Source organism: Aulonocara sp. 'chitande type north' Nkhata Bay, linkage group LG7 (genome assembly GCF_057382095.1).
Source record: "Aulonocara sp. 'chitande type north' Nkhata Bay isolate Kocher_YH1m ecotype deep benthic linkage group LG7, A_spYH_male_GT1.1, whole genome shotgun sequence".
Lineage (NCBI taxonomy): Eukaryota > Metazoa > Chordata > Actinopteri > Cichliformes > Cichlidae > Aulonocara > Aulonocara sp. 'chitande type north' Nkhata Bay.
This window is the reverse complement of record NC_141350.1, coordinates 28,698,759-28,710,063: the sequence shown is the minus strand read 5'-3', so window position 1 is coordinate 28,710,063 and position 11,305 is coordinate 28,698,759. Positions and strand designations below refer to the sequence as shown.

Genomic DNA, 11,305 nt, shown 5'->3' with positions numbered 1-11,305 from the left:
CTTATCAGTTTTCAGTGAACAGAAAAGCTTTTTGACATTTATTCTCTGATATTTGGTTTTAGATGTGTCCTTGATCCATCACAGCTGATTTAAATGGATAAATTACCTTCTCAACGGCTGTGTCCCAATTCAGGGTCTGCACGCTTGAAGTACGCGCACTACGCGTACTACGTACTATAAGTACGAGAAGTGCGGAAGTGAGAGGCTTGTGAAATGGGACAGTATACGCTTCGTCGCGCTGTTCAGGTTGCCTAGCAACCATGATACTAACCGCGAGACACGTTACATACAGCTTTGTTTGACAGAAATGAAGGAGAAAAATGTTTTATTGGTCATTCATGACATCACTTTGATTAGTTGAGTATCTGAGGCTGAGACCACGGGACTGTAAACATGATTGTTGGGCTTCATTTCTGTGCTGAACAGTCATTTAAGATTAGTTAGTAAATAACAATTAGTTAACGTTGTTCATGAGACTAAAATCATCTCACTTTGATAATGTAAATATAATATGGCCAATATCATAGTATTGTCAGATTATTATGATATATATATATATATATATATATATATATATATATATATATATATATATATATATATATATATATATATATATATCCAGCTGCACAAGTCACCATCAAGTCACCATCAAGTGCGGGATCTACCAAGGAGATGCTCTGTCCCCACTGCTGTTCTGCATAGGCCTGAACCCTGGAATGTCGTTTGGACTGGAGAAGTGTAGTCGGATGGTAACAAAGAGAGGGAAGGTAGTCAGAACTGAGGGGATTGAACTACCAGAAGGCAACATTGCAGACATAGAGGACAGTTACAAGTACCTGGGGATCCCGCAGGCGAATGGGAACAATGAAGAGGCCACTAGAAAAGCTGCAACCACCAAGTACCTGCAGAGGGTCAGGCAAGTCCTGAGGAGTCAGCTGAATGGTAAGAACAAGATCCGGGCCATCAACACGTACGCCCTGCCCGTGATCAGGTACCCTGCTCAAGGTTCAAGGTTCAAGGTTCAAGGTTCTTTATTTGTCACATGCATAGTCATACAAGTATGACACACAGTGAAATGTAGCCTAACACGCTCCTCGACATGTGCAAAAATTGGGGGGGGGGGGTGTAGAGGAAGAACATTATATATATATATACATACATACAGTATATACACTGGGTGAATGTGCAGTAGTAGCAGCAAGCAGGTGAATTCTGTACATTAATATGAATAGACATCTGACTATTTTACAGGATAGACAATATAAACATATTTAAAATTAAAGGAATTGAAATGTACATTGTGCCTTGGTTTAGAGTGTATATATATATATATATATATATATATATATATATATATATATATATATATACACGGATGATCTGATATCCTCGTGTTGGTGTTGTTCCCAGACCATCATGAAAATGTTGTTCCAGGATCAACATTGCAAGTGACCAATCACATTGTTGTGACGTTATTCTTTTGCGCGCCAAGCCATTCGTGCATTTATGAAATTCCAATGTTGCAAGGACAATATCAATTCTGCTTACTGTTTATTAAAGGGTTACGGTTAGGGTTAGGGTCAGGGTCCGTTGATCGGTGGACAGAGGCGGTTTCACGCAGCTTTAGAACAGTTTATGCCGGTTTTTCCCAAAGTTGCAAAAGTATGACGTCACAACATTCTGATTGGTCACTTGCAATGTTGATCCTGGAACAACATTTAGTATGATGATCTGGGAACAACACCAACACAAGGATATCAGATCAACCATATATACACACACATATACATATATCACTGACTTTCAGCTTGTTGTGTTTGTGGATATATGACTGACTTTAATTATTAAACCTTCGCACATAAATAAGTGACGTCATATTCAGTACGTTTCACAGTTCACTCTTCGGCCGCACCATCTTATTAGGGAAATTCCACATACATAAATGTAAATTTCAAAACTCAATTTGAGGGAAATCGACGGCGCATTTGGAGTATGCATTTGAAGTACACTTCGAATTGGGACAGCCGTCGTCGCGTGGCGGTGACGTAACCGCACTTGAAATCAGTACTTCAAGCGTGCAGACCCTGAATTGGGACACAGCTAACATGTCTTGAAGTTCTCCAGAGGCCTGGTAAAGAACTAATCATGTGATTCAGGTGCGTTGACCCAGGGTGAGATCTAAAACCTGCAGGGACACCTGTTGGATCTTAACAAGGTTTCAAGTAGAACTTCAACATGCAACAAGAAGAAATGGGAGTGAGACAAAACATTTTTTTCAGCATACAGTTTATTGAAATAAATTGAAACAGGCTGTTTTACAGCTGATCAAATTTTTAAGACCACACCTCCAAAGAAACCTGTAAACCCCCCAAAATACAATTCAACGTTCCAAACATCAACTCAGTAATGAGTAGCTCCACCATTATTGTTGATCACTTCAAAAATTTGTTGCGGCATGCTTGATACAAAAGTTTTTATGAGGTGGTGAAGACGGTCGCACGAGGGGTACCTACTATCTGGAACTGTTGTCCATTTTTGTAAACTTCCCTTGCTATCCATCCACAAAGGTTCTCAATTGGATTTAGAACATGCAGGATGGTCCAAAAGAGTGATATTATTCACCTGGCAGAAGTCCCTTGTCCTGCAGGCATTGTAGACTGTAGTGTTGTCCTGTTGAAAAATCCAGTCGTCACCACACAGATGACGACTGGATCCCTCAGACCCTCAGTCATGAGGGATGCTCTCTGCAACACTTGGACATAGCCAGCGGCCATTTGACGGCCCTGCACCTCCCTGCTCCATTGTTCCACTGAAGGTAAAAGCACCCCAGATCATCATGGCTCCCCTTCCTCTGTGGCACATAGAAAACGTCTCAGGTGGGATCTACTTGTTAAATATTTTTCATCAAAGAATAAAACTTTCTTCCACACTTATATTGTCCAATGTTTGGTCCTCTCTTGGAGAAGAGGTCTTGAAGACGATTTTTGTTTTTCAAGCTCTTCGGTCTTAGCTTGCTGTCTGGTGGTTATGGGGCTGCAGTTGGCACCAGTAACGGCCTTAATTTGAGTCGAGGATCACCCAGTTTCTTGACTGACAGCCAACTGGAGCTCAGTGCTGGTGAAATTATTTTGGTCTTCCACTTGACTTTTTTGTTCAGTAACACTCAGGATCATTTAAGAAATTCCAAATGACTGTCTTACTGTGTATCACCTCAGCAGCGATGGCGTGCTGCGAGAGACCCTGCTTATGCAGTTCAACAACCCGACCTGAAAAAAGCACATAGAGCACACTGTGGGAATTTACACTGTGCGTAAATCCCCCCTAATATTGGTATGATCTGAGCTCAGACGGGGCGGGGCAGCTGCTGCCTGCGAGTGCGCTGTTAGAGAAGCGCAGCCAGGCAGACAGAGGAGAACTGAAGTTCGACCAGTTACCAAAGCAAGTCATTCGTACTGTAGAAATAATGTAAATATGACGGTGTATCACGAAAGATTGATGTCAAACTGATCACTTGACCCATATTACGTTACTTGCTCTTCGAGTGAATCAACAAATGGCGAAATGAAAAACTGAACAACAACAATGCTGTTTCTTTAGAGAGTCTTAGCTTACATGTGTGTTTATTTCATATTTTCAGTTGTTTCCCTCCACGGCTAAATAAATCGGTTTCAGTAATGCACTGATATACAAGAATGGACATAAGGGGCTTCTTTCAAAGAAAAAACTCTGGTAGTATTTTATATATTGTGCTTTGTATGTTGTTCAGTATATTTCTATGCAAAACAAGAGGAAGTTCAATACACAGCATGTAGCTCTCTTCATGACAACACAGACACAGGTCGGTTCTTTGAAATGGGCGTTTATTACTTGGACCTTCTCTCCTCAGCTTCACCATCACCAGTACGCCGATACGCCGTGAGAACTGGTCACGAGCGAACAGTACAAACCAATTAGCAACTTTACAGTACACATATTAAGTCCAAACACAAATAAAAAACATTTCTCAAATGACAAATACCTCGTTGGCTGCTTGTCCTGAAAAGACGTCCTTAAGTCCTTGTATTGCCTTTTCTTTTAGCAAACTTTTAGCTTAAAATCGCTTCATGAGAGACATCTGCTCCCTCGCAGTCCATGAAGAGTCTCGTGTACTCTCGTTAAGGGTATTCTCACGAGACACTAGCTCTTACACTTTACACATGTACATTTCAAATAAAGACATTTCAACACAAACTATATATATTCATGAAATTATGTAACTAACTTATTATAAATCAGTCATCTACATCATGAAATCTACACAGAACATTTTAACAGCATTTACACAGCAGTATATTCACAGTTTAAACCAGATATTTACACACACTTTATGGAAAACACAAGAACATTTTTTTACTGTACAACATCAATTTAGAGTAAACTTGTTTTGTTTTGGTTAAATAAATATTGAAATATCTTTTGAATTAGTTAAATGTCAGAATAAAGAGAGACAGAGCTGTCTATTTTTTATCACTTTCATCAAATTTAGGATCACATATACACTAAGTTTATTGTTAATTAATAAGAAAACTCCGGATGATTCCATTCTGAGCTGAAGAAGCTTCTGATAGGTTAGTAGAGATGGAACAAGAGCAGGTGAGACACACATGTTAGTCAAATGGTTGTTTACCAAAAGTATCACCGTATCATAGGTCCTCATGTATCTCGTACCTAGTGTTTCTTTTTAGGTTTGTTATTTTTCAAATTCTATATTTATTAAGTTATGCAGGCTTGTTTGCACAACAAGGCTAAATAATTATATAAACTTTTCTGAATCTAAATAGTGGACTTTGGTAGAATTAAACAATAAGTGTAGTGCAGGTCTATGATGATTTTTAGTGCTACTATCATCTAGTTCTGATTCTGGTTCTGTCTTGGTTAAATCCTCAGTAGTCCTGAATTTGAACTGTTGTAGTCCTGTTTTAATTCCGGATCAGTTCTGGGTCTGGTTGAATTGGGGTTTAGTCCTCGTGTCTTGATACAGCCCAACTTTGTTCTGCCTTGCTGCTTAATTAAAAACCTAGTTTAAGGTGTCCTGCATATGTGATATATTTCTTTCCTATATGAAGTCATTCTTCTTTGAACAAAACTCAAAACAGAGCCTATTGATCTCAGTCAGTCCATTGATCGGCGGACAGAGGCGGTTTCACGCAGCTTAAGTACAGTTTTTTGTTTTACGCCGGTTTTTCCCGAAGTCGCAAAAGTATGACGTCACAACATCTGATTGGTCACTTGCAATGTTGATCCTGGAACAACATTTAGTATGATGATCTGGGAACAACACCAACACGAGGATATCAGATCAACCGTTTGCGGATGCAGCGGGTGCAATAAGTGTCTGTGATGGAGGGAACAGTGGTTCCGTTCATCTTCTCAGCAGTTCTTACTATCCATTGTAGGGTATTGCAATCCGATACGTTTAAGCTTGATCAGCTGTTGTTAGAAGTTATTTAATATTAATTTCTAGTATCAACTGATGTTTGCTGGAGCCACAGCTGTAAAACTGCTGGTCATGATATCGGTTTGGATATGTGGTGAGAGGGAAACATGAAGATGAAACCCGGAGATGTCCTTACTGGATCATCAGAGTTGAACAGGTGATGGACAAACAGGTTTACCTTTGAGGTGACATGAATGAGTTGAAGGGAAGTTATGAACTGTTTCTGAGAAACAAATAACACCAGGATCCTTTTCTAAGTAGCTGACAGCTGGTAACTGTGCAGGGGCGGGTCTAGCAAAGTTTTCCCAGGGGGGCCAGGTAGGATATTAACAGGGAAAGGGGGGCACAAGAAATACTTTTCTTTCTTATTCTCATTTAAAATGTCTAGCTTTTAATAAATAATCTGGATCTTACAACTAAAGTTTTCATCTGATGTAAAATGTATAGAAATCATACATATATACCAACAAGACTGTGTACATCACTGTCACAACAGCGTTTGTTTTCATTCACACGTCACATTATGAACTGATGCTGATGTCACATATTGTAACCTCCTGAATCTGGAGATCCACAGGTGGCGCTAGTGCACCTCAAAGCTGCCAATAAACAAAGAAGAAGAAGAACCTGTCCACAAATATGACGTCATCACCGATCGACCTAAGTAATCGCTGAAGAAGGAGAAATGGCTGCAAGGTTACTGCTCCGCTCCGCCGTCAGAGCCGCGGCGGCTTGCCGCTCCGTACGGACCCCCGCTCTGAGCCGCAGCATGGCAGCAGGAGGTGAGCTCCAAGCCGGCACAGAACACCTGGAACTCGGCGGGAACAGGCGGCTTAGAGAGGGTTTAATCCGCGGGGAAGACTGAGAACGCCAATCGCTTCCTGTCCCGGTGACAGCGCCGCTTAGACAAGATTTCATTCAGAACAAATATAAATAATGGATCGGCTCATTTTAAAACGATTAAACGGACCGTTTAATCGTTTTAAAATGAGCAGATCGGCACACTTTAAAGGACGGAACACCGGAAATAAGACAATTGGCTGTTAATAGCTTAGCAGCGTTAGCAGTTTGTTAGCTTCGGGAGGTTCAATTTAACAGTTAATTATTAGTCAGTTATTCAATTACACAAAACGCTACACAAAACGCTCGGTTAATCGATTACATTACTGCTTTCGGATAGTAATGAATATTTTCTCTGGTTATAATTATCTAATCTGGTTGATTATTGATTGATCTTTTATTCGGAAAAAATCTGCTCTGTGATGATTTTAATAAATGACCAAAAAACAAAGTAAACTTTCACCGAAGACAGAATCTCACATTGTGAGATTCTGTCTAAATATGAAATGTAAAGAAGACATGAACAGGACGAGAAGAGCTCAGACTGGCTTAAATTAAATGTTTAAAGAAGTCCCCAAAGTTTGATTCTGTTCATCTGGACGTAGCGTTGTCAGTGGGAGAAACGCTTCGTCACTCGTCCAAGTGACTTCTTCAGTCTCAGCTGAGTGCAGGTTTCCCCAGTCTTATAAACAGTGCATTTGCATAATGACTGAAACGGTCATTATGCAAATGCACTTGGATGAGTGACTAAACGTTTCTCCCACTGAAAACGCTACGTCCAGATGAACAGAATCAAACTTTGGGAATTTACTTACCTGGATGATTGAGCATGCATCAAGATGTTTAAAGAAGTCATTGTGTTTCAGAGCATGAAGTCTGCAGACAGCCATGTGTTTTCCCACCTGTGTGTGTGCAGCAGCATGAGCTTACTGTAAACTCAGATCAAAATGAACAATAAAGTATGTTATTATTTTCTAAATAAAATAAAGCAGAAACATTTAAACTTTGAATTTTTCCTCATAAGTAAAGTATAATCTGAATTTTCTCCACCAGCCATTAATGGTTTTCTTGGCACGCTGTGAGGAACGTTTGATGCTTTCTTTCTCATTTTTGTCAGTATCTTGTGAAACGACGTAAATGTAAACATTTAAAAAAAAAAAAAAAAATCCTGTTTTTCTTTTAAACAAAGTATTGGTTTATGTGTATGAATGAAGATGAGGTGAAGATGAAAGCTGATTTTGTGTTCACAGGGATTCCCACTGATGAAGAGCAGGCCACAGGGCTGGAGAAAGTCATCATGAAGGCCATGAAGCATGGCGAGGTAAGATCGTTGAGTTCATTCAGCCCCGTTTGACCTGACGGGTCTCTGGGGTATCTCAGGCTACGTTCACACTGCAGGCATCAGATTCTGACAGAAATCTGCAGCTATCCTTTGAAGTACAGCTCCTCTCTTAAACAGCAATAAGGATAATTATTAGGCCATATGTAAATAACAAAACAACTGTATGACTTAAAGAAAATTTGGGAAACGTAAAGTCCGAAACAGGTCTTTATATTAACGGCCATCAGTCAAACAGTACTGTTGGGTCTGGGTCTATACAGAGCGCGTTGTGTGTGACCTCTTCTTCTGCGCATGCGGGCCGCTTTGAGGGTTCACACTAGAGCGCGTTTGCTGTCACATTTTATTTGTAGTGTGAACGAGCAGACAAAAAATCGGATTTGATCAAAAAACCAGAATTGAGCATTAAGACCTGCAGTGTGAACGTAGCCTAAGCTGTCCTCCTCCTGCACATGAAGATGATGAAAGATAAACTTTGAGGTGAAACTGATGTTGAATACTGTCACGCCCTGACTCATCTGACTCCTCCCCCTCCTGTAGGACCCCTTCAACATGATGAAGCCAAAGCACTATGCAGGCTCCAAGGCCGACCCCCACCTGGTTCCCTCCATCACGAACAAGAGGATTGTGGGATGCGTGTGTGAGTTGTTGTTGTTTCCTGTGTGAAAGCGCGTATGTGAGCAGCGGCAGCTTTCTCAGACGAGGGTTAAACTCGCCTCCGGGATTAAAGGGGGTGGGGCTTATTCTTCACTGGGAAACCTGAGCATGCATGTGAGCTGCAGGTTAGGGTTCTCACCCAGTTTCCTGTGTGCAGGTGAGGAGGACAACACAGCCGTGGTCTGGTTCTGGCTCCATGAGGGTGAGGCCCAGCGCTGCCCGTCCTGCGGCGCCCACTACAAGCTGGTTCCCCATGAGCTCCCCCACTGACCTGCCTCCTCTTCCTCCTGCAGAGGAAGCGGCGCTGTCTGCTTCCCACCTTCTTCTACTTGACATACCTGCTGACCTCATCAGTCGTTGCTTACACGTTACATGTACTCGGGATCAGACACGTTCGGGGAACAAAGAGTTTCTTCAGACATTTCCATTCAGTCAGTTTACACACACAATTGTACTGCACACGTTACACTCCTCCCACCTCCCAGGAGCAGCAATAAACTTTAACTTCCTGTCAACCCGCTGTCTGTGTCATCTGTTCCACCTGAACGTGGAAGTGTAGCTGTGAAGTTCTCACCCAGCATCAGAATAGCAAACTGAGGATGAAAGAATGAAGTGTATCTGTATTCACTGTCAGCTCCTAGTTTATTTATACAATTGAAATATTAACAGACGTCTCTGGTTGTTTCTGTGTTATCACATTAATGAATGTGTCATATTACACACAGGTTAATTACAGTGTTAGCGTTTTATTTTTGGACCACAGCTCCTGAATATATCAAGAAATGAAGAAAATGAAAGTTATTGGTGCTAAATATGATGTACATAAAACTAGAATACATCAGACTGTTTACATCAAAATTTGAATTTAGTTTATTCCAGCTCAGCTGGGATTAGTAAATGAGTCTTTTAAATAAAGGGTTAACTTGAAAATGAAAAACTGAGTGAACATGAAGCAGTGAGAGCATAAACCTTCAGTGTTCAGCTCGCTCTATTATTATCTTATCGAAATGTAGTGTAGAAGGTTTGTAGTGAAGTAGGAATCAGAAATGTTTGATCACACGGTGATGTGTAATGACAACATGGATGATGATTAGATCAATCTGCAGTGTATTTCTGAAAAAGACTTCTGAAAGATGTCGTGCATGCTGGGGACAACTTGCCAGAGAGGCAGATGTGAAATGTAAAAGAGAGGTCAGATACGACATCACCATAATCAGACATTCATAATCCCCTTATACCAGTATATAATTTCCTAAATGTTGACAAGGCATCCATCAAGAAACCGTTTTAAACAGCATCAGCATCACTCTGACCTTCAGATCAATCTGTTGAACCTGACAGAGAGGTCAGAGGTAATATGACTTATTTATGTCACATGAACTGGAGACCTCAGATGATGGAAGCCAGATCACAAACAATTTTATCAGAATCATTCAAAACTGCTCAGTGGGATTAATGAAGTTTAGGATGAACTTTGAAATTATAGATTATTTACAGTTTGTGTTGATCATCTGATTTACTGTGTTGCTGATCATTTTCTTACAGGTGATATGCATTGTAGATGGATAAAGTACAGATTATAGATGGATTATAGATTAAATATAGTTTATAGATTGATTAAATGTAATTGAAATGTAATCTCAAAAGTCTGTAGTCACTGCTGAGCCTCTGGCAGCAGGGGGCGCTTCTTGCTAATAGAATCTAAAGTGTTTCGTATATGATGCGATGAAGACACTGAGACCAGTTCACAGTAGTGATGAAGTGGATTAAGGAGCCTGCTGGCGTGAGGCGAGGAGGTGAAAGGTCTGTTTGGTCTGAGACGTCAGCGCAGTCACTGGCGAGTCTTGTCACAGGTGAAGTCACCCCGCCACCACAGGAGGAAACAGCTGTCTGCAGCTTCCTGTGACAGTAGTGTAGCTTCATAGATAGATGCCGTGAAATGGTTCACACAGTTTCTTAAAACTGTCATCACAGCTTTTTAAAGCACGCATCATGTGACCCCTGCTTTGCTTCCTTTAGTTTCCGCTCAGAGCTGCACATGAATAAGAAAAGGAGCTGAAAGGGACTGAAAGAGCCCAAGGAGCTCACTCAGAACTTTGTTAACGATGATCTCCATTTCTGTAAGAGCAAAGCTGCTGTGTTGGTGTGTGTCAGCTCTTCCCCTTTTATTTTGGTGACAAGTTTTTCTTTTACTTCCTGTGTTTCTTTCCTGGATTCATGTCAACTGTCGTCCTGGTCCTCTTTTTCGGTGCACGTATATCTGCTGTGAGTGTCCCTCTGCCCTCGATGCTGTGCTCCCTCGCTCAGTGATTCTGGGTATTTTACTTTTCAATGAGTTTTCATTTCATTTCCTAATTGATTAATGGATCAGAGGTGTGTCAGCCTCCTGACTCGAGTCTGAGAGGATGATACAAGTGAGATGAGGTCAAGAAGAGCATACAGGTAACACCTGGAGCTGTGGGATGAATGTGGAGGAACACATTAAATGCCTGATGTGGTAGAGCAGGCATAAATGTTGGTAATACAGCAGTTCCACAGTGAGGAGCTCAGTTCAGGAGATCTCGTCCTCCATGTTGGCTCCTGAGAGCTCAGGCAGATTTCAGGTGAAGCTTTAAAGTTCACAGGAAACTAGACATTAAAAGGTCCATAGGTAGTTAAGTAAACAAGTGCTTTGAGATAAAAAATAAAATGTAAAAAGATTGATGACATTTGGCAATAAAACCCTTTCTGATTCTGATTCTGATGACAATGCTTGGAACCATAAGGCAACAGATTTTTTTTTTAAAAAACTGGGAAATAAACTGAAACCAGAATATTAGTAGTACAAAAGACAGGGGTGGTCATGGTAGGATGAACATGTATTTAAAAAAATATATACATACAGTGTGTGAGTCCTGTTAACACCTTCTAAACATCACAGAGCACAGAACATCACACCATCAACTTTACCATGGGAAGGATTAGATTGTAGAACCGTAAAATCTTCTTTC

At 40.8% G+C, this 11,305-nt stretch overlaps 1 protein-coding gene across 1 annotated transcript; it reads left to right on the top strand.

Moving 5' to 3' along the window:
- Positions 1-6,103: 6,103 nt before the first annotated feature.
- On the top strand, positions 6,104-8,830 carry LOC147325364 (cytochrome c oxidase subunit 5B, mitochondrial-like). Its single transcript, XM_086299881.1, has 4 exons — positions 6,104-6,261; positions 7,570-7,640; positions 8,199-8,298; positions 8,473-8,830. The coding sequence occupies exons 1-4, from the start codon at positions 6,165-6,167 to the stop codon at positions 8,583-8,585; spliced, it is 381 nt and encodes a 126-aa protein (XP_086156007.1). The 5' UTR covers positions 6,104-6,164; the 3' UTR covers positions 8,586-8,830.
- Positions 8,831-11,305: the final 2,475 nt, after the last annotated feature.